Source organism: Hippocampus bargibanti, linkage group LG08 (genome assembly GCF_051943395.1).
Source record: "Hippocampus bargibanti isolate YZ-2025 linkage group LG08, ASM5194339v1, whole genome shotgun sequence".
In the NCBI taxonomy this organism is placed as follows: Eukaryota; Metazoa; Chordata; class Actinopteri; order Syngnathiformes; family Syngnathidae; genus Hippocampus; species Hippocampus bargibanti.
The window spans coordinates 2,995,001-3,017,715 of NC_142741.1; the positions used below are offsets into that span (position 1 = coordinate 2,995,001).

Below are 22,715 nucleotides of genomic sequence, written 5' to 3' on the forward strand. Positions count from 1 at the left end.
ATTATTGATGTATTTTTGTTTATATTCATATGTATTTATGTTTTATATATTTTTTTACATATTTATTTATATATCTATAAATAAAATGTGTATTTTTATTATTATTATTATTATTAATAATGATTATTGTGGCTGTTGTTGTTTTGGTTGTCGTTCAGTCTGTCCGTGTGTCAAGCGGCCATCATGGATGCATGCGTGTAAAGAGACCCTAAAGTGGCAATTAATTGAGCCATATTAAATTGGCCGTTATGGAACACTTGAACATTTACAGCCTTGGGGGAAATATATAAATATATATTTTTTCTTTCCTTCCAAGAACAAAACAAGACGAGTGAATAGAGGGTGTGTTATTGCCACGAAAAAAAAAAAAAAAAACGAACAGTGTGAGGACTATTTGTTTTTTTTTTTGATGCATAGAGTAGGTGTGTGTTTTTTTATGTTTCATCTAAAATTGCTTTAAATGGTGCCATCTTGGTCCAAACAGCTGAGCACAGGCCAGTGATTTGTGTCATGATCCGATTTGCTGTTGTTCGAACCCGGAAACCACGAAATTGCTCATTTTTTTAAACAGGGGTGGGGGGGGTTAAGCCCCTCCCCTTCCCCGCGTGTGTCTGCAAAACCGCGATAAGGAAACCTTATTTCCTTTTTTATCCCCCTTTTTTTAATGGGTCCCATTTGAAGCTGAACGATAATGAATTTCAAGTTAAATTAGGTCAAGGAGGGGTTAAATGCGAAGGGCCCATAGGCAAGATGTGTTGGTTTATCCGGACTTGTTGTTGTTATCGCCATTTTTTTTTAATTTACATGTTGATACAATGTCATCTTTGCTTTGTCCATTTATTGTCCTTATTATTTTTCTTACGCTTTTAGGCTATGAAGCTTGGTACGGAGTTGCTCATGGATGTACAAGAAAATTGGGAATGAAGATTTGTGGTAAGTCATTGCGGTTTTTTTATGTGTGTGTGTCTGTGTGGGGGGGTCGCCAAAATGAACGATGAAGTTCTATATTACTGTTGAGTGGAAGCTGATGAAATCAAAGAATGGGAATTAGCGATGGATTTTACGATGTGCTTCTCCGAGTGTCAATTCAAGCCAATTTTAGACCCCCCCCCCCGAGTTCCCCATTCTCGAGCGAGCTGACACATCCCATAATAGTGAGTGCCACGCACCGGTGGGCCGGAACACTTTCTTTTTTGACCGACACGTTCCGCTGCTTTCATCACGAGCGTATTAATTAGCCGGCAGCTATTCATTTGCATCATAAAAGACAACCTGACAAAAAAAGAAAAAAAGACCAATAAATTGGCAACAAACACAATCTCCAAAGGACTATTCAAATTGTAATTCTTTGATTGATGAAAATATATATTTTTGTGAGCGATTTTGGGAAGCTTTACGACGAATTAACGGAAGTGGTTTGTCAGCATGTGACGTCATCACGCCCTACCAGTTTCATAATAAAAGTATTCTTATTTTTTTTGCCTCTCTACGATAAAAAAAGCCGACAAGACGAGGAGACTTGTTGAAATACACGAAATTTGGAGTGCTTTTTTTTAACTTTTTAATCATTGAAATGAATGTGTTAGGTTTCTTGCAGAAGAACAACAACGAGGAAGACAGAAGTGGCTTCGCCGGTTCGATCAAGGAGCGCGCGGCCAGGAGCCTCATGCACGTGTGCGACAACGGCGGCGGGGGCGCGCGCTTCACACGCACGGAAATAGATTTCTCCAACCTGTTTGCAAGAGGTAGGGAAGGGACACCTGAACACCTTCAGAAAAATCGTAATTGGTGGTTTTAAAAGGTGGAAGAAAATGTGTAACACCCCAAAATAAACAAACAAGCAAACGGATGAATGAATAAATAATAAATAGATAATCAAAATAAATGAATCAATGTATAAATGAACAAATACACATATACATGAATAAATAATAATATGAACAAATAAATAAATAAATAATATATAATAATGAATAAATACATAAATGCGTACGCACATTCATACATAAATACATACATAAATAAATGAAAAAATATATACATAAATGAATAAATGGAAAAAAATGAAGAAATAAATACATTAAAAATGAATGAAAAAAATGCATACATAAATTAACATGTACAATGAATTTGAAAAATAACAAGGAATCTCAAATATACTTAAATATAAAACTAAAAGTGAGTTTTTTTCATGTCACTTTTACACAGAATTAATTTGGTAACTGAAGAGGAAAAAAATGCACACAAATTCATATCCAATAGGGTCATCAATATCAATTATTTTAATGATCAATCAATCTGTCAACTATTTTCCAGACAAATTGATTAAAAATGACTTTTTATATCCCTCTGTTAATAAAACATGGCAGTTTCTTTATATAGATTTTACAAATTGGCCTGCTCTATTATCACGTTTATCCATTTTATGCTGTAAAATAGTTAAAAGGTGCTTTTAAGAAGTTGCTTTCTAGATTTGGAACGGATTAAAGTTTTTTACATTGATTACAATGGAAAATGACATTTCGGTTTTCAGACAAATTGATTTTCGAACCGGTTTCTGTATTTTTTTTAGTGCATTCTCTTATGCAGACAATAATTGAGTTGTTTTTGCAGAGCTGTTACCTGCCAAAAATGGAGAAGAGCCCACCATGCAGTTCTTGCTGGAGGTGGTGGAAATCCTCACCAGCTACATTCGCAAAACCTTCGACAGGTCCACCAAGGTCCTGGATTTCCATCATCCGCACCAGCTGTTGGAGGGCATGGAAGGTTTCAATCTGGAGCTCTCGGACCAGCCAGAGTCCTTGGAGCAGATCTTGGTGGACTGTCGGGATACGCTAAAGTATGGCGTGAGGACAGGTGAGGCGATTAAGGGGGGGGGACAACAACGAGGCCCATGATGGTGTTTTACGGATTGATCAATGTCCATCCAGGTCATCCCAGGTTCTTCAACCAGCTCTCCACTGGGTTGGACATTGTCGGTTTGGCAGGAGAATGGCTCACCTCAACGGCCAACACCAACATGTAAGCATTTTCTCAATTGAATTGTAACTCAAATTGACGTCTTCCATTTAAATGAATGGAAATGTCAAGAATCCGTTTCAGCCTTTCGCCATAACAGCATCAAAAACTGTAAAATGCTTCAGAATCACAAAAAAAACAACACTTACTGTACTGTATTAAAAAATAGAAAATAATAACATATTAAAATAGAATGTACTTGCATATTGGAAATATTTTTTGTTTGAATTTATTCCTTTTTATTACATCAGGCGAATGCAAAAAAAGCAACATCCCATACATGCGTAACATAATTAAAAAAAACATCCCATCAAGATGATATTATTTTGTGCACCTGCTTGCCAAAATAAACTTAACTCATACGCCGCCATTCCTGAATTTATTGGGTGTAGATGAAGCGCTGGTCAGACCTCAAGCGATGTTTTTTTTTTTCCCCTTGCACGAGGGGCCTTTTGTCCATGTTTTCGCTTTGTTACAGCTTCAGCTTGTGTTAAAGCGCTATATAAATCAATATGTACTGTATTTTATTTTAATTTTGGACAGCCGCCCCCATTTTAAGCTCATAACTCCAGACACGTATAACTTAGGAATTAACTGTTTTTTTTTTTTTTTTTTTTTTGCGGATGAAAGACGAGAGTGAAATGTTTCTTGCGCTGTATTGAATATTCATGTCTTCCTAAAAGTCTCGATTGGGTGGGTCCTGGAATTTGCTTGAAAATGACACCCTGGCATTGGAATGGACACATTTTTGCACATCTGGCAGTGAATGAGTTAAAAAGATTTATTTATGTATTTATTTATTTATTTATTTATTTATAGTTGTATTTATTTATTTTTTATTTGTTCATTCATTATTATTTTTATTTATTTATTTATTTATTTTGTTGCTGGCTGGAACGGATTAATGGCATTTCCATTCATTTCAATGGGGAAAGACAATTTGAGGTGCGAGTGGTTTGGATTATGAACTTGGTCACAGAACAAATTAAACTCTTATCTCAAGGCATCGCCATAATCAGAAATGTTTGGGCTGAGATAAAGTATTGCCATGCAATGGCTGTATTAGTGTTGGAGTGATAATGACAAAAACCCTGCTAATGGAGCGGACACATTTTTGCACATCTGGCAGTGAATGAGTTAAAAAGATTGATTTATTTGTTTATTTAGTTAGTTAGTGAGTTAGTTAGTTAGTTAGTTATTACTTTTTTGTTGCTGGCTGGAACGGATTAATGGCATTTCCATTCATTTCAATGGGGAAAGACGATTTGAAGTCCAAGTGGTTTGGATTATGAACTTGGTCACAAAACAAATTAAACTGTTATCTCAAGGCATCATTTTCAAATGTATTATCGGATTTGATAAAAGTGTTCCCATTCGTTGGCCAATGAAAATGGCTGAAATGCGTTTGATTTCCTGTGTCGCAGGTTCACCTATGAAATCGCGCCCGTCTTCGTCCTGATGGAGCAGCTGACGTTGAAAAAGATGCGAGAATTCATCGGCTGGCCCGAGGGGGAAGGGGATGGAATTTTTTCTCCAGGTAAGGAGCGCCCGTGTCACACTTGATGGGATGTGTCAGCCGCTGAGAGAGAGAAAGAGAGCCCATCTGGTTTCCTGCAGGAGGAGCCATCTCCAACATGTACGGCGTGATGATTGCACGCTACAAGTTCTTCCCGGAGGTGAAAAGCAAAGGCATGGCAGCTGCACCTCGACTGGTCCTCTTCACTTCTGAGCATGTTCGTTCAACACTGGCGACCGGGCAAGATCTTTTATTGTATTCTATATTGTTTATTCTCTTTTTTTTTTTTTAATTTAGTGTAATTTTTATTGTATTTTTTATTTTAAATTTAAATGTAAATTTGAATGTAAATGTCAATGTAAATTTACATTTAAATTTGAATGTAAATTTACATTTACATTTAAATTTATATTAACATTTAATTTTTAAATTTAGATTTAGATTTTGTTTTTGATATCAATATTGTATCGTATTGTATATTAAATTACAAAAATATATTTTGATGTAATTGAATTACATTTTAATTTAATGTAATTTTAATTATTTTTAATTAATTTTAATTTAATGTAGTTTTATTAATTTTAATTAATTTTAATGTTATTTATTTAAATATATTTTAATTAGATAAATGTTATTTTAGTTTTAATTTAGTAATTTTTTATTTTTTATTATCTTGTATTTAGTAGTTAGTATTTATTATTTTGTATCCAGTATTTTGTATTTTGTATTTTTTATTTTTTTATTTTATATTTTATATTTAAAATGTATTATTTAAATTTACATTTAAATTCATATTCAAATTTAAATTTACATTTACATTGAATTTTTAAATTTAGATTTACATTTTGATATTGATATCAATGTCAGTATTGTATTGTATATTAAATGTATTTTTTTTAAATATTTTATTTGGATTTAATTTCATTTTTATTTAATGTAATTTAATCGTAATTGGTTTTAATTAATCTTAATTAATAATAATTTATTTTAATGTAGTTTATTTTAATTTATTTGTATCTAATTTATTTTAATTTAATTTATTTTTAATTATTTTATTTTATTTCAAATGCTGATTGAGATTTTCTTGTGACAGAGCCACTACTCAATCAAAAAAGCCAGTGCGGCATTGGGCTTTGGGACCGACAACTTGATTCTGCTCAGCACAGATGAGAGGTTGTGATTTTTTTTTTTACATTTTTTTTTAATTCTAGTTAAAATATTTTGGGATTTATGAGCCATTATAACAATTGATGATGAGTGAATTTTCTTTTTTTCCAGAGGAAGAGTCATTCCAGCTGATTTGGAAGCCAAAGTAATCGCGGTGAAGAAAAAGGTGAGGCCAAAAATCAATACATTAATTTTAAAGGGCAACCGACGTCACTTTTTTGTTTCCTAACTGACATCAGAAAAACGTTTTATAGCATCTAAAATACCCAAAACACGCAGTATGATATTTTTAGTCAAATGCAAAACACCAATAACAATGACTTAAAGTGTCCAAAATCTGCAAAAAAAAAATGAACCCGGAAGTGGCCATTTTGAGAAGGTCCCGCCCCCTTGTTCGTGGTGTCACCCCAAGACGTCTTGCCTTGCTGGAGAATCAAAACAATGGCTTCCGATTCGGACAATATGCGTTCTTTTTACTCATCCAGTTCTGAATATGATTCAAATAGTTCTGAAGAGGAAAGCATACATGTTTGCAATCGATTAAAGAATTCACTCCGTGCCATTTTGAGGTATCTGGTTGCGGGAAATGTAGCACCAAAAAGACGCAGAAAATGGCGACAAAGCTCCGTGTAAGGAATTAATCAGCCCGTTTCCACCGACTGATTAATTCCTTACACGGAGCTTTGTCGCCCTCTTCTGCCTCTTTTTGGTGCTACACGAAGTTTTCAGACCAAACAAAGTACAGCAAAATGCATTGACGTGATGGAAGGACTGCTACAATGTGTCCTTTGTTCAGTCAGGGGCGTTCCTTCAGTGACGTAACGTGAGAACTCGTCACCAACTCAAAAACAAGACTTCCGGAATATTCAGCGCGAGTTTTAAAACGTAAAATATAGCTATATGCGGTGGAATCTTTGTAAAATACGCTTAGTAGAAGTCATTTGAAGACATTTTACAAATTATGGACACAACTTTTCCGGAGACGTCGGTTGTCCTTTAAGAATTAATTAAACAAAAATCTAAATATACTTATCGGTGTTATTCTGCAGATAAATGACAAAACTTGAAACTGGACTTTTGACATCTAGATCAAATTCATCAATTGCTCTCTTCTCCATATTTTGCGTCAAATGTACAACGAGGCGTTCGTACACGGTGTACTTGCACATTTTACCAGGGCAGGCGAGGTTATACAAATAACGCTCACATGTGAGGGAGGCTCTTGCGGTGTCAAGTGGAGCGAGTCGTTCTTCAAGGCAAAGTGATGCGAGGGCGGGCGAAGGAGGGCAACCAATTTTTGTTGAAAGCGTATCCGCGGCGTATCTGCAGGAGTGCGTTATTACCCAAATGCACCAATCTCGTCTCTCTGATGTCAGAAAAGGAATATGATGACCGTTGGTTTACCTTTGCAGGGCTTCGTCCCCATGTATGTGAACGCCACGGCGGGCACCACCGTCTACGGAGCGTTCGATCCCATCAATCAAATCGCCGACATCTGTGAAAAATACAACATGTGGCTTCATGTGGATGTAAGGGATTGTCCCGTCGTATATGTAGAAAAATTCATGTTTCAAAATACAGTGAGACCTCAACTTACGAACTTAATTGGTTCCCAGACAGAGTGTGTAAGGCGAAAAGTGTGTATCTCAAAAAAAAAAATTCCCATAGGAAACCATTAAAATGGGAATAATCCGTTCCCGGGTTTCCATAAAATATACTTTTCAACTAAATAAGCCTTAAAACTACACACAACATACATTATTCTATGTATAATAAATGTGCTATTGTATTGTAATGAAAGAAATATACTGCATTGTATCAAAGTCACTTTAGTTACATTTGTGATGGTCATTTATGGCTTAATGGAATGGCGTTGGAGGTCAAAGGGAATTACTGTTTGGAAAGAGAGGCGCATTGCATGACGACTGTAATTAAAGAAATAAACTGTTCTGTAAAATAAAGTTTTATTGACCTTTTTGATGGTCGTTGATGGCTTATGGAAGGAGAGTCACCTTCCATAAGGACTGTTGGTAACTTAACCTCTGGTGCTGTTCGGTCGTGTGCTTCCGCCGAAGATCACTCCGCCAGCCGTGGTGGGTGTGTATTATGAAAATAGTGCTTATTATAAGGTTTAATTTTCATAAATTTGACGTTTGTAAGACAAAAAGTTTGTAAGTTGAGGTCTCACTGTATCTGTGTGTTCTCACTGTTTGGGGGGAAAAATGTGTGCAGGGTGCGTGGGGAGGAGCTTTGCTCATGTCGAGGAAGCACAGACACAAGCTGAATGGAGTCGAGAGGTGCCGTATAACAATTTCGATCATATCCGATGACAGAGACGAGGTACCCAGTTGATACCTGCCTTGTTTTAAGTTATCGGGAACTCATTAAGGGAGCCGATTCCAGTTACCGATACTTAAATGACAACCGACGTCTCCGGACAAGTTGTGTCCATGATTTGTAAAATGGCTTCAAATGACTGACCGCATATAGCTATATTGTACGTTTTAAGACTCGCGCTGAATATTCAGGAAGTCTTGTTTTTGAGTTGGTGACGACTCCGTACGTGACGTCACTAAAGGAACGCCCACTGACCGAAAAAAAGACACATTGTAGCAGTCCTTCCATCATGTCAATGTATTTTGCTGTATTGTTTGCTCTGAAAACCTTGTGTTGCACCCAAAAGCCGCCAGAAGAGGGTGTCCAAGCTCAATAAAAGGAATTTATCAGCCTGTGGAAACGGACGTTTTAAGACTCTCGCTGAATATTCAGGAAGTCTTGTTTTTGAGTTGGTGACGATTCCTCACGTTACGTCACTGAAGGAACGTCCCTGACCGAAAAAAAGACACATTGTAGCAGTCCTTCCATCACGTCAATGTATTTTGCAGTACTTGTTTGGTCTGAGAACGTCGTGTTGCACCATAAAGAGGCAGAAGAGGGCGACAAAGCTCCGCGTAAGGAATTAATCAGCCCCCTCTATTGCCATGTTCTCTCAACTTTAGCAAAATTTTTCTTGTTGAAATGTTCAAACGGGAACATCGACCTCACTGACTGTTCAGCTCCTGAATGAAAACCTCTATTATTGCAGCGTAATGAAACGCCACATTCTAAAAGATTTTTGTTGTATTTGTATTTTTGTTACTTCCTGCCTCGGGATCCTTCGCCATCCGAGTGCTTCTGTGTTCGGGGAAAAAATCCAATGAAATTCCGAAAAATCGATTGGTGAGATAATCGATTGATGTGCGCAGAGCCAACTCGGTCACATGGAACCCCCATAAGATGATGGGAGTGCCCCTGCAGTGTTCCGCCATTTTGGTCCGAGAAAAGGTCAGATTTCTTTCTTGCACATTGTCAAACTTTTGGACCTTTTTTGATGACCGTTGTCATTTTTTTTGTTGCTTGCAGGGCTTGTTACAAGCTTGCAACTCCATGTGCGCCGGTTACCTCTTCCAGCCGGACAAGCAGTACGACGTGGGGTACGACACCGGGGACAAGGCCATCCAGTGTGGACGCCATGTTGATATCTTCAAGTTCTGGCTCATGTGGAAGGCAAAGGTACCCGATGCTTGAAATGTGGAAATGTTGGAGCTCAGTTTCAGCGTGTTAGCGGACCAATTTAATTATGTATTTATTATAATTTTTTTATTTTATTTTTGTTTATTTATCTATTTATGTTTTTATTCGCTTTTTATTTATTTATGTATTTATTTGTTTGTTTAGTTATTCGTTTTTAATTAATATATTTATTTAGTTATTTATGTATTAGTTTATTTATTCGTTTACTAGTTTATTCATTTCTTCAATATTTATGTATAATGTATTTGTATTTATTTTTATCAAATTATTTATTTGTAACTATTTATTTTACGAGTTATCTAATAGTATTTATTTATTTATTTATTATTTTATTTTTTTTATTTAGCTCCATATTTATTTATTTTCCTTTATTTATCTATGCATTATTATTATGAATAACTATTATTTATTTATGTACTTGTTTATTTATGTATTTGTTTATGATCAAAGTAGTTATTTATGTTTATAACTATTTATTTTACTATTTATTTATGTATTTATTTATCTGCCTATTAATGTATTTATTACTTTATTTATCTGCCTATTTATGTATTACTTTATTTATCCATTTATTTATTTATTTACTTGTTTTATTAATGTATTAGTTTATTATTCATAATTTATTATTCATTCATTTTATGTATTCATTTCTTTATTTATTAATTTTCTTATTAATATATGAATTTATTTTGATTTATTTTCTATCAACTTATTTATTTGTTTGTTATTTGTCTCACTATTTTTTTTACAATTTACATTTATTTATTTATGATCAAAGTAGTTATTTATGTTTATAACTATTTATTTTACTATTTATGTATGTATTTATTTATCTGCCTATTAATGTATTACTTTATTTATCTGCCTATTTATGTATTACTTTATTTATCCATTTATTTATTTATTTACTTGTTTTATTAATGTATTAGTTTATTATTCATAATTTATTATTCATTCATTTTATGTATTCATTTCTTTATTTATTTATTAATGTTCTTATTAATATATGAATTTATTTTGATTTATTTTCTATCAACTTATTTATTTGTTTGTTATTTGTCTCACTATTTTTTTTACAATTTACATTTATTTATTTATGATCAAAGTAGTTATTTATGTTTATAACTATTTATTTTACTATTTATGTATGTATTTATTTATCTGCCTATTAATGTATTTATTACTTTATTTATCTGCCTATTTATGTATTATTTTATTTATCCATTTATTTATTTATTTACTTGTTTTATTAATGTATTAGTTTATTATTCATAGTTTATTATTCATTCATTTTATTTATTTATTTATTTATTTATTTATTTATTTATTTATTTTCTTATTAATTTATTAATTTATTTTGATTTATTTTCTATCAACGTATTTATTTGTCTCACTATTTTTTTTACAATTTACCTTTATTTATTTATTGTATTTATTGGGATCGACTCACTTGATGGCTGAGTGCGGGCGTCACATTATAGCAAAATGTCATTGGAATGAAATATTGAAATATATAATGAGACATATTCATTGTTACAAGCGCTTATGGAGTCCGTCATGTAAAAAAAAATCTCATGTCATTTACTCCCCCTCGATGTTTAAAAGGGAACAGTGGGATTCGAGCAACATATCGACAAATGTCTGGAACTGTCGTCGTACCTTTACAACAAAATCAAAGACCGAGAAGGCTTCGAGATGGTTTTTAACACAGAGGTGAGCTCATTCCTTTTACTACAACATGAGGTGTCCCAAAAGTCAATAAGCACTCCACCCCCTCCACCCATTTATTATTATTATTATTTTTTTTTTACATGGGAATACTTTAAGTGTTGCTGGTGCGAAAATTGGCTTACCCACATCCCCCCCCCAAAAAATAGAAAGAATGATTTACACACCCACCATAGCAAAACTGAGTGTCTGGTTCTGGGGTATCTCATGTTGCATTCCTTATTTGGCCTCATATCAGCTTTTTTCTGAGAAATGGTCCGTCTTTTATCAGCCGCAGCACACCAACGTATGCTTCTGGTACCTTCCGCCGAGCCTGCGCGGCATCCCTGCCGGTCAAGAGAGACAAGAGACGTTGCATAAGGTCAGGACGGCTTGAAAATTCACTCTGCATATTCATTTGTGAGATTAAAAAAAATGATTCTGCAGATTCTTTAATTTGGAATTCAAGCAACATTTTATGGGAGCAAGTCACATACTACAGTACAGTGATACCTCGGTTTACGAACCCCTTGGCTTACAAACTTTTTTTTTGGTTTACGAACGATAAATTTATGAACATTTAACCTTGGCATACAAACTATTTTTCGGGATACACACAAAGCTCCCACAATGAGTGATGTGTCGTTCGTGAACGAGCCCGTTCACCTAACAACAAAATGGGCAGCCGACTGTTTTTGTCCTCTATTGCCCGCCTCCAGTCTTCGGTTGAAGCCATGTGATTGGTCAAGAACGCAGCAGTGATGGGGGGGGTTAAAGATTAAAGAGACAGGCAGCCGACAGAGACAGTGAGAAAATGGATAGAAAACAGTGAAATTTGGACTCGTTTCAACTTTGGTACTTCAAAGGCAGAGTGAAGACTGCAAGGTTAAAATTCCCATCAATCAGGCTCCACAAATAACCCGCACAAGCCATCTGTACATTTGATGCAAAAAGCTATCAACCCAGCTAAACGGAACACAATTTTGATGAGGAACTAGGTAAAATTATAGCAGAGAAAGCACCTACAAGGGATCGTTCCTCAAGATGGTGAAAGAAGAAGGCTATGTTCCTCATCGAGTGTTTAATGCTGATGAAACAGGCCACTCCATTTTCTACTTTCATTTCTTTCATAACTTTGCTGCTGTGAAATGTAAATTTCTCCACTGCGAGACTAATAAAGGCAAATCCAATCCAATCCATTCCATCAGGCCATCAACGACCATCATAAAGGTAAATAAAACGACTTTATTACATAGTACAGTTTATTTCTTTAATTATAGTACCATAGCACATTTATTATACATAAAATAAGGTATATTTTGTGTAGTTTCAAGGTTTGGAAAATAGAAAATGATGTTTTATGGGGACCTGGGAACGGATTATTTTCATTTTAATGGTTTCCTATGGGAAACTTATTTTTGGGATACACACTTTTCACCTTACACACTCTGTCTGGGAACATATTGAGCCCGTAAGCCAAGGTATCACTATATTGGCTTCAACCGACCCCCCCTCTTCAAAATCAAAATAATTGAGTATCTTCAAAACATTTTTTTGGTGCATTTATGATCGAATTTGTGGATTCAACTCCATGTTATAATATTTAAATGTGATTCCCTCCAATAGGTGGCCCCGAAGATCAAAGCCATGATGATGGAGTCTGGCACCACAATGGTGGGCTACCAGCCTCAAGGGGAGAAGGTCAATTTCTTCCGAATGGTCATCTCAAACGCGGCTGCCACGAGGTCAGATATCGACTTCCTGGTGGAGGAAATCGAAAGGCTCGGACGAGATTTGTAAGAGTCGTACGCACACTGGAGGTCACATCATTAAGTACGCCCGTACAATCTAATGAGCTCCCCAGAAAAGCTAGCTAGCAAGCTGTCAAGCTAGCTAGGGCGTTCCTTTGCTAGATAGATAGCTCGCTCGTTTGCTAGCAAGCTAGTACCTGTCAAGCTGGCTAGCTTGTTCCTTTGCTAGCTTGCTAGCTCGCTCATTTGCTAGTTAGCTAGCTAGCACGCTCGTTTGCTAGCTAGCTAGCTCGCTCGTTTGCGAGCTAGCTAGCTTGCTCCCTGTCACAAAAAGCTCGACAAAAACTGTATGGGCTGGTTCTTAAGACGTGGTGTACCTAATGTTATGGCATGCGTGATTGAAAGTGAAATAATAATAATAATAATAATAATAATAATAATACATTTCATTTATGGCACCTTTCAAAACTCTCAAGGTCACTTTACAGTCACGGGATAAGTTTTTTTGCTGTGGGTGAGCAGCGGCAGCCACACGCGCCAGCGTTCACTCAACCAGGAATAACTGAAATAGATAGAAGGTTAACTAGCTAGCTAACTAGATAGCTAATACATAGCTAGCTTATTTATTTTTGCATTTATTTATTTATTTATTCCTTCATCCACATATTTACTTATTTATCGACTTGTTTATTTATTTGTTTATTATTATCTAAGTATTTATTTGTTTGTAAATATTTATTTCACTATTTATCTGTCTATTTGTATTTATTTAATTGTTTATTGATGTATTTATTTATTTATTTGCCTATTTATGTATTTAGTACTTTATTTATCCACATATTTATTTATTTATCCTTTATTTATTTATTATTCATTTATTTATGTATTCATTTATTTGGTTATTAATTTCTTTGTTTAGTAATTAGCTAAATAGCCAGCTAGATAGCTAGCTAGCCAGCCAGATAGCTGATAGACAGCAAATAGATAACTAGCTAGGTAGCCAGCTAGGTAGCCAGCTAGATAACTAATAGCTAGCTAACTAGATAGCCAGCTAGCTAATAGACAGCAAATAGATAGCTAGCTCGGTAGCCAGCTAGATAACTAATAGCTAGCTAACTAGATAGCCATCTAGCTAATAGACAGAAAATAGATAGCTAGCTAATAGACAGCAAATAGATAGCTAGCTAGGTAGCCAGCCAGATAGCTAATAGACAGCAAATAGATAGGTAACTAGGTAGCCAGCTACATAATGGCCACCGAGAGGAAACCATAACGACAAGGTGGCCCGGGGCAAAAAAAAAATAATTACAGTATTTTCCGATGTATAAGGCGCACCCCCAAGGAATGGTGTATTTTCAAACATTTTCTATATATAAGGCGCACCTTCAATGAATGTATATGGATCTGGAGTTATCTGAGCTTAAAATACAAAATATGATATTAATTAGTGGCGCATTTGCTCTTTGATGAGCGACCATAAATAATGTCATGTATTCTATGCAGAACAGTTTAGAAGACTGAATAAAGGTTAAAAAAAAAAGAGCACAACCTTCTAGTATTGCACAGCAAAATACGTACATGTGTGAAGATGGACCATGTTGTTTATGTCATGTAATCATTCCTTTGGTGGTGATTTAATTACAGTAAAGTCTCGTTATATCGATATTCAAGGGAGTCCGAAAAAATATCGATATAACCGGGACTATCGATATATCCAACCCTGTTTGCATGTAATTTTCTCCGTGCGTGCATAGAAATAGTATCGATATAACCGGGACTATCGATATATCCGATATCGATATAACGAGACTTTACTGTATAAAACACTATGGCGGAGTCAATGTAACATGTACAGGTAACATTCTACTTACGACTGAGTTCCGTTCCGACCAAATGGTCGTAAGTCAAAATGGTTGTAAGTGGAAATCCAATCAATCACACGGTCGATTGCCGTGCGAACGTGAGATGCTGGCTGGCCAAAATTGTCGTACGCGTTTCCGGCCTGCTAGCGCGTTGCGGTGCATAATTTTTTTTAAAAAAGGGTCTGGAGGTTGTGGTTGTAAGTACGGGTGGTCGTAAGTCGGATTTTACCTGTATTTATTATGGCAGTCTTTTTATATATTTCCGGTGTATCGTATTGGGTAATAGTACTGTGACCAAAATGTGTTTGACGGTGACCAAAATCTTAAATGTAAATCAACTGTACTTTGTCACAGATGTAATCGCTTTATTTTTTAATTACTTCTTTTATTTTATAGCTCAATATTTTGGGTTTTCATCAGTCTTTTATGTGCTTTAGTGAACCAAAGATGGGGTTGAGTTCCATAATGGACGTGTTTATTGACCTTACGAATAAATAAATAAATAAATAATCACATTTAACTGTGCAATATGTTGTGGTAAATGTGCCAAGCCTTTTTTTATTGTATTTATTTTTGTATGTATTATTTTTTCATTGGGGGAAAAGCACAATGCTAAAATGCTAGTGACAACGATTGTTTTTGCGATTCCTCGTTTTTCCGAGTGGCAACCATATTGCGCAACATGCTCGCCAAATTCACTCTTTTGTGTCTATACATGGTCGTTTTTTTCGGCTAAAAACGCCTTACTCCACATGGTCGTTTTTTTGGGGGTTAAAAACGCCTTACTATACATGCTGGTTTGTTTTTAGCCAAAAAAACGAGTATGTATGGTAAGGTGTTTTTACCCGGAAAAAAACTACCAAGTATAGTAAGGCATTTTTAGCTGAAAAAAACGACCATGTAAAGTAAGGCATTTTTAGCCCAAAAAAACGACCATGTATAGTAAGGCATTTTTAGCAGAAAAAAACGACCATGTATAGTAAGGCATTTTTGGCCAAAAAAACGACCATGTATAGTAAGGCGTTTTTAGCAGAAAAAAACGACCATGTATAGTAAGGCATTTTTAGCAGAAAAAAACGACCATGTATAGTAAGGCGTTTTTGGCCGAAAAAATGACCATGTATAGTAAGGCGTTTTTGGCCGAAAAAAACGACCATGTATAGTAAGGCATTTTTAGCAGAAAAAAACCACCATGTATAGTAAGGCATTTTTAGCAGAAAAAAACGACCATGTATAGTAAGGCATTTTTGGCCAAAAAAACGACCATGTATAGTAAGGCGTTTTTAGCAGAAAAAAACGACCATGTATAGTAAGGCGTTTTTGGCCGAAAAAAACGACCATGTATAGAAAGGCGTTTTTAGCCGAAAAAAACGACCATGTATAGTAAGGCATTTTTAGCAGAAAAAAACTACCATGTATAGTAAGGCATTTTTGGCCGAAAAAACGACCACGTATAGTAAGGCATTTTTAGCAGAAAAAAACGACCATGTATAGTAAGGCGTTTTTGGCCGAAAAAAACGACCATGTATAGAAAGGCGTTTTTAGCCGAAAAAAACGACCATGTATAGTAAGGCATTTTTAGCAGAAAAAAACTACCATGTATAGTAAGGCATTTTTGGCCGAAAAAACGACCACGTATAGTAAGGCGTTTTTAGCAGAAAAAAACGACCATGTATAGTAAGGCGTTTTTGGCCGAAAAAAACGACCATGTATAGAAAGGCGTTTTTAGCCGAAAAAAACGACCATGTATAGTAAGGCATTTTTAGCAGAAAAAAACTACCATGTATAGTAAGGCGTTTTTGGCCGAAAAAAACGACCATGTATAGAAAGGCGTTTTTAGCCGAAAAAAACGACCATGTATAGTAAGGTATTTTTAGCAGAAAAAAACCACCATGTATAGTAAGGCATTTTAGCAGAAAAAAAACTACCAGGCGTTTTTGGCCGAAAAAAAAAACGACTATGTACAGTAAGTAGCATTTTTAGCCGAAAAAACGACCATGTATAGTAAGGCATTTTTGGCCGAAAAAACGACCATGTACAGTAAGGCATTTTTAGCCGAAAAAAACGACCATGGGGGTAAGGCGTTTTTGGCCGAAAAAAACAACCATGTATAGTAAGGCATTTTTAGCAGAAAAAAACGACCATGTATAGTAAGGCATTTTTGGCCGAAAAAACGACCATGTATAATAAGGCGTTTTTAGCAGAAAAAAACGACCATGTATAGTAAGGCATTTTTAGCCGAAAAAAAACGACCATCTATAGTAAGGCGTTTTTGGCCGAAAAAAACGACCATGTATAGTAAGGCGTTTTTAACCAAAAAAAACGACCATGTATAGTAAGGCATTTTTGGCCGAAAAAACGACCATGTATAGTAAGGCATTTTTGGCCGAAAAAAACGACCATGTATAGTAAGGCATTTTTAGCAGAAAAAAACGACCATGTATAGTAAGGCATTTTTGGCCGAAAAAATGACCATGTATAGTAAGGCGTTTTTGGCCGAAAAAACGACCATGTATAGTAAGGCATTTTTAGCAGAAAAAAACGACCATGTATAGTAAGGCATTTTTAGCAGAAAAAAACGACCATGTATAGTAAGGCATTTTTGGCCAAAAAAACGACCATGTATAGTAAGGCGTTTTTAGCAGAAAAAAACAACCATGTATAGTAAGGCATTTTTAGCAGAAAAAAACGACCATGTATAGTAAGGCATTTTTAGGCCCAAAAAACGACCATGTATAGTAAGGCATTTTTAGCAGAAAAAAACGACCATGTATAGTAAGGCATTTTTGGCCGAAAAAAACGACCATGTATAGTAAGGCATTTTTGGACGAAAAAACGACCATGTATAGTAAGGCGTTTTTGGCCGAAAAAAAACGACCATGTATAGTAAGGCATTTTTAGCAGAAAAAAACGACCATGTATAGTAAGGCATTTTTGGCCGAAAAAATCGACCATGTATAGTAAGGCATTTTTGGACGAAAAAACGACCATGTATAGTAAGGCATTTTTAGCCGAAAAAACGACCATGTATAGTAAGGCGTTTTTAGCCGAAAAAAACGACCATGTATAGTAAGGCATTTTTAGCAGAAAAAAACGACCATGTATAGTAAGGCATTTTTAGGCCCAAAAAACGACCATGTATAGTAAGGCATTTTTAGCAGAAAAAAACGACCATGTATAGTAAGGCATTTTTGGCCGAAAAAAACGACCATGTATAGTAAGGCATTTTTGGACGAAAAAACGACCATGTATAGTAAGGCGTTTTTGGCCGAAAAAAAACGACCATGTATAGTAAGGCATTTTTAGCCGAAAAAAACGACCATGTATAGTAAGGCATTTTTGGACGAAAAAACAACCATGTATAGTAAGGCATTTTTAGCAGAAAAAAACGACCATGTATAGTAAAGCATTTTTAGCAGAAAAAAACGACCATGTATAATAAGGCATTTTTAGCAGAAAAAAACGACCATGTATAGTAAGGCATTTTTAGCAGAAAAAAACGACCATGTATAGTAAGGCATTTTAGCAGAAAAAAAACTACCATGTATAATAAGGCGTTTTTGGCCGAAAAAATGACCATGTATAGTAAGGCATTTTTAGCAGAAAAAAACGACCATGTATAGTAAGGCATTTTTAGCAGAAAAAAACGACCATGTATAGTAAGGCATTTTTGGCCGAAAAAAACGACCATGTATAGTAAGGCATTTTTAGCAGAAAAAAACGACCATGTATAGTAAGGCATTTTTGGCCGAAAAAACGACCATGTATAGTAAGGCGTTTTTAGCAGAAAAAAACGACCATGTATAGTAAGGCATTTTTAGCAGAAAAAAACGACCATGTATAGTAAGGCATTTTTGGCCGAAAAAAACGACCATGTATAGTAAGGCATTTTTGGACGAAAAAACGACCATGTATAGTAAGGCGTTTTTGGCCGAAAAAAACGACCATGTATAGTAAGGCATTTTTAGCAGAAAAAAAACGACCATGTATAGTAAGGCATTTTTGGCCGAAAAAAACAACCATGTATAGTAAGGCATTTTTAGCAGAAAAAAACGACCATGTATAGTAAGGCATTTTTGGCCGAAAAAAACGACCATGTATAGTAAGGCATTTTTAGCAGAAAAAAACGACCATGTATAGTAAGGCATTTTTGGCCGAAAAAAACGACCATGTATAGTAAGGCGTTTTTGGCCGAAAAAAACGACCATGTATAGTAAGGCATTTTTAGCAGAAAAAAACGACCATGTATAGTAAGGCATTTTTGGCCGAAAAAAACGACCATGTATAGTAAGGCATTTTTGGACAAAAAAACGACCATGTATAGTAAGGCGTTTTTGGCCGAAAAAAACGACCATGTATAGTAAGGCATTTTTAGCAGAAAAAAAACGACCATGTATAGTAAGGCATTTTTGGCCGAAAAAAACAACCATGTATAGTAAGGCATTTTTAGCAGAAAAAAACGACCATGTATAGTAAGGCATTTTTGGCCGAAAAAAACGACCATGTATAGTAACGCATTTTTGGACAAAAAAACGACCATGTATAGTAAGGCATTTTTAGCAGAAAAAAACGACCATGTATAGTAAGGCATTTTTAGCAGAAAAAAACGCATGTATTGGCCGAAAAAAACGACCATGTATAGTAAGGCATTTTTAGCAGAAAAAAACGACCATGTATAGTAAGGCATTTTTGGCCGAAAAAAACGACCATGTATAGTAAGGCGTTTTTGGCCGAAAAAAACGACCATGTATAGTAAGGCATTTTTAGCAGAAAAAAACGACCATGTATAGTAAGGCATTTTTGGCCGAAAAAAACGACCATGTATAGTAAGGCATTTTTGGACAAAAAAACGACCATGTATAGTAAGGCATTTTTAGCAGAAAAAAACGACCATGTATAGTAAAGCATTTTTAGCAGAAAAAAACGACCATGTATAGTAAGGCATTTTAGCAGAAAAAAAACTACCATGTATAATAAGGCGTTTTTGGCCGAAAAAATGACCATGTATAGTAAGGCATTTTTAGCAGAAAAAAACGACCATGTATAGTAAGGCATTTTTAGCAGGAAAAAAACGACCATGTATAGTAAGGCATTTTTGGCCGAAAAAAAACGACCATGTATAGTAAGGCATTTTTAGCAGAAAAAAACGACCATGTATAGTAAGGCATTTTTGGCCGAAAAAACGACCATGTATAGTAAGGCATTTTTAGCCGAAAAAAACGACCATGTATAGTAAGGCGTTTTTGGCCGAAAAAAACGACCATGTATAGTAAGGCGTTTTTAGCCGAAAAAAAACGACCATGTATAGGAAGGCATTTTTAGCCGAAAAAAACGACCATGTATAGTAAGGCATTTTTAGCAGAAAAAAACGACCATGTATAGGAAGGCATTTTTAGCCGAAAAAAACGACCATGTATAGTAAGGCGTTTTTGGCCGAAAAAAACGACCATGTATAGTAAGGCGTTTTTAGCCGAAAAAAAACGACCATGTATAGTAAGGCATTTTTGGCCGAAAAAAACGACCATGTATAGTAAGGCATTTTTAGCCGAAAAAAACACCATGTATAGTAAGGAGTTTTTAGCCCAAATAAACGACCATGTGTAGTGAACCTTTCATGTCATGTTTAACGGTGAAATAGCTCAGTGGTTAAGCATGTACTCTGGGTGTATGAGGTCCCGGGTTCAAACCCTCGAATCTCAACTTAGTACTATTTAAGGTGGTATTCTTATAAAATAACGAGCATGTATCGTAAGGCATTTTTACCTGAAGAAAAACAACCACGTACAGTAAGGTGTTTTTATCCTAAAAAAAACGATCATGTGTAGTGAACCTTTCATGTCATGTTAAACGGTGAACTAGCTCAGTGGTTAAGCATGTACTCTGGGTGTATGAGGTCCCGGGTTCAAACCCTGGAATCTAAACTTAGTACTATTTCAGGTATTCTTATGAAACAACGACGTTGAAAAAGGTATCGTAAGACGTTTTTAGCCGAAAAAAAACGACCATGTATAGTAAGGTGTTTTTAGCCGAAAAAAACGACCATGTATAGTAAGGCATTTTTAGAAGAAAAAAACACCATGTATAGTAAGGCGTTTTTAGCCGAAAAAAACGACCATGTATAGTAAGGCGTTTTTAGCCGAAAAAAACGACCATGTATAGTAAGGCATTTTTAGCCGAAAAAAACGACCATGTATAGTAAGGCGTTTTTAGCCAAAAAAAACACCATGTATAAGTAAGGCGTTTTTAGCCCAAAAAAACGACCATGTATAGTAAGGCGTTTTTGGCCGAAAAAAACGACCATGTATAGTAAGGCGTTTTTAGCCCAAAAAAACAACTATGTATAGTAAGGCGTTTTTAGCCGAAAAAACGACCATGTATAGTAAGGCGTTTTTGGCCGAAAAAAACACCATGTATAGTAAGGCATTTTTAGCCGAAAAAAACGACCATGTATAGTAAGGCGTTTTTAGCCGAAAAAAACTACCATGTATAGTAAGGCATTTTTAGAAGAAAAAAACGACCATGTATAGTAAGGCATTTTTCACGGAAAAAAAACGACCATGTATAGTAAGGCATTTTTGGCCGAAAAAAACGACCATGTATAGTAAGGCATTTTTAGCCGAAAAAACGACCATGTATAGTAAGGCGTTTTTAGCCGAAAAAAACGACCATGTATAGTAAGGCATTTTTAGCTGAAAAAAACGACCATGTATAGTAAGGCATTTTTAGCTGAAAAAAACGACCATGTATAGTAAGGCGTTTTTAGCCGAAAAAAACGACCATGTATAGTAAGGCGTTTTTGGCCGAAAAAAACGACCATGTATAGTAAGGCATTTTTAGCCGAAAAAAATGACCATGTATAGTAAGGCGTTTTTAGCCGAAAAAACGACCATGTATAGTAAGGCATTTTTGGCTGAAAAAAACGACCACGTATAGTAAGGCATTTTTAGCCGAAAAAAAACGACCATGTATAGTAAGGCATTTTTAGCCGAAAAAAACGACCATGTATAGTAAGGCCTTTTTGGCTGAAAAAAACGACCATGTATAGTAAGGCATTTTTAGCCGAAAAAAACGACCATGTATAGTAAGGCATTTTTAGCCGAAAAAAACGACCATGTATAGTAAGGCGTTTTTAGCCGAAAAAACGACCATGTATAGTAAGGCATTTTTGGCTGAAAAAAACGACCATGTATAGTAAGGCATTTTTAGCCGAAAAAAACGACCATGTATAGTAAGGCATTTTTGGCTGAAAAAAACGACCATGTATAGTAAGGCGTTTTTGGCCGAAAAAAACGACCATGTATAGTAAGGCGTTTTTAGCCGAAAAAAACGACCATGTATAGTAAGGTATTTTTAGCCGAAAAAAACGACCATGTATAGTAAGGCATTTTTAGAATAAAAAAACACCATGTATAGTAAGGCGGTTTTAGCTGAAAAAAACGACCATGTATAGTAAGGCATTTTTAGCCGAAAAAAACGACCATGTATAGTAAGGCGTTTTTGGCCGAAAAAAACGACCATGTATAGTAAGGCAATTTTGGCCGAAAAAAACGACCATGTATAGTAAGGCGTTTTTAGCCGAAAAAAACACCATGTATAGTAAGGCGTGTATAGTAAGGCGTTTTTAGCCGAAAAAAAACGACCATGTATAGTAAGGCGTTTTTAGCCGAAAAAAACGACCATGTATAGTAAGGCGTTTTTAGCCGAAAAAAAAACGACCATGTATAGTAAGGCATTTTTAGCCGAAAAAACGACCATGTATAGTAAGGCGTTTTTAGCCGAAAAAAACACCATGTATAGTAAGGCGTTTTTAGCCCAAAAAAAACGACCATGTATAGTAAGGCGTTTTTGGCCGAAAAAAACGACCATGTATAGTAAGGCGTTTTTAGCCGAAAAAAACACCATGTATAGTAAGGCGTTTTTAGCCCAAAAAAACGACCATGTATAGTAAGGCGTTTTTGGCCGAAAAAAACGACCATGTATAGTAAGGCATTTTTGGCCTAAAAAAACGACCATGTATAGTAAGGCATTTATTAGCCGAAAAAAACGACCATGTATAGTAAGGCATTTTTGGCCGAAAAAACGACCATGTATAGTAAGGCATTTTTAGCCGAAAAAAACGAC

The 22,715-nt window shown here is 35.4% G+C and overlaps 2 protein-coding genes and 1 long non-coding RNA gene across 7 annotated transcripts in view; 1 reads left to right on the plus strand and 2 right to left on the minus strand.

Moving 5' to 3' along the window:
• Positions 1–13,579, plus strand: part of LOC148894303 (glutamate decarboxylase 1-like) — a 14,921-nt gene extending 1,342 nt beyond the window's left edge. For 2 of the 3 annotated variants that reach the window (XM_089002210.1, XM_089002209.1), the window contains exons 3-17: positions 871–933; positions 1,587–1,745; positions 2,614–2,856; positions 2,931–3,021; positions 4,443–4,555; positions 4,636–4,751; positions 5,628–5,707; positions 5,813–5,867; positions 7,114–7,230; positions 7,934–7,998; positions 8,947–9,025; positions 9,104–9,253; positions 10,880–10,987; positions 11,274–11,363; positions 12,608–13,579. In XM_089002210.1, coding sequence (XP_088858336.1) covers positions 871–933; positions 1,587–1,745; positions 2,614–2,856; positions 2,931–3,021; positions 4,443–4,555; positions 4,636–4,751; positions 5,628–5,707; positions 5,813–5,867; positions 7,114–7,230; positions 7,934–7,998; positions 8,947–9,025; positions 9,104–9,253; positions 10,880–10,987; positions 11,274–11,363; positions 12,608–12,781 — 1,703 coding nt within the window. In that variant the 3' untranslated portion in view covers positions 12,782–13,579. Of the gene's footprint in view, positions 1–602; positions 934–1,586; positions 1,746–2,613; positions 2,857–2,930; positions 3,022–4,442; positions 4,556–4,635; positions 4,752–5,627; positions 5,708–5,812; positions 5,868–7,113; positions 7,231–7,933; positions 7,999–8,946; positions 9,026–9,103; positions 9,254–10,879; positions 10,988–11,273; positions 11,364–12,607 lie in introns of those variants that run through there. The other variant, XM_089002208.1, reaches the window with a different exon arrangement.
• On the minus strand, positions 1,625–7,191 carry LOC148894304 (uncharacterized). 3 transcript variants are annotated; one of them, XR_016115722.1, is made up of 5 exons: positions 7,106–7,191; positions 6,909–7,024; positions 4,449–4,597; positions 2,623–2,747; positions 1,625–1,732 (listed from the first exon to the last, which is right to left on the minus strand). It is a non-coding gene; the product is annotated as an uncharacterized LOC148894304 (long non-coding RNA). The 3 variants fall into 3 exon arrangements; XR_016115720.1 differs by having other exon boundaries at positions 2,623–2,834; XR_016115721.1 differs by having other exon boundaries at positions 1,631–1,768; positions 2,623–2,834.
• Positions 11,193–22,715, minus strand: part of LOC148894305 (trace amine-associated receptor 13c-like) — a 26,095-nt gene continuing 14,572 nt past the window's right edge. Inside the window, exon 3 of the mRNA XM_089002216.1 lies at positions 11,193–11,328. The gene's annotated coding sequence lies outside the window, so the exon portion shown is untranslated. The remainder of the gene's footprint in view (positions 11,329–22,715) is intronic.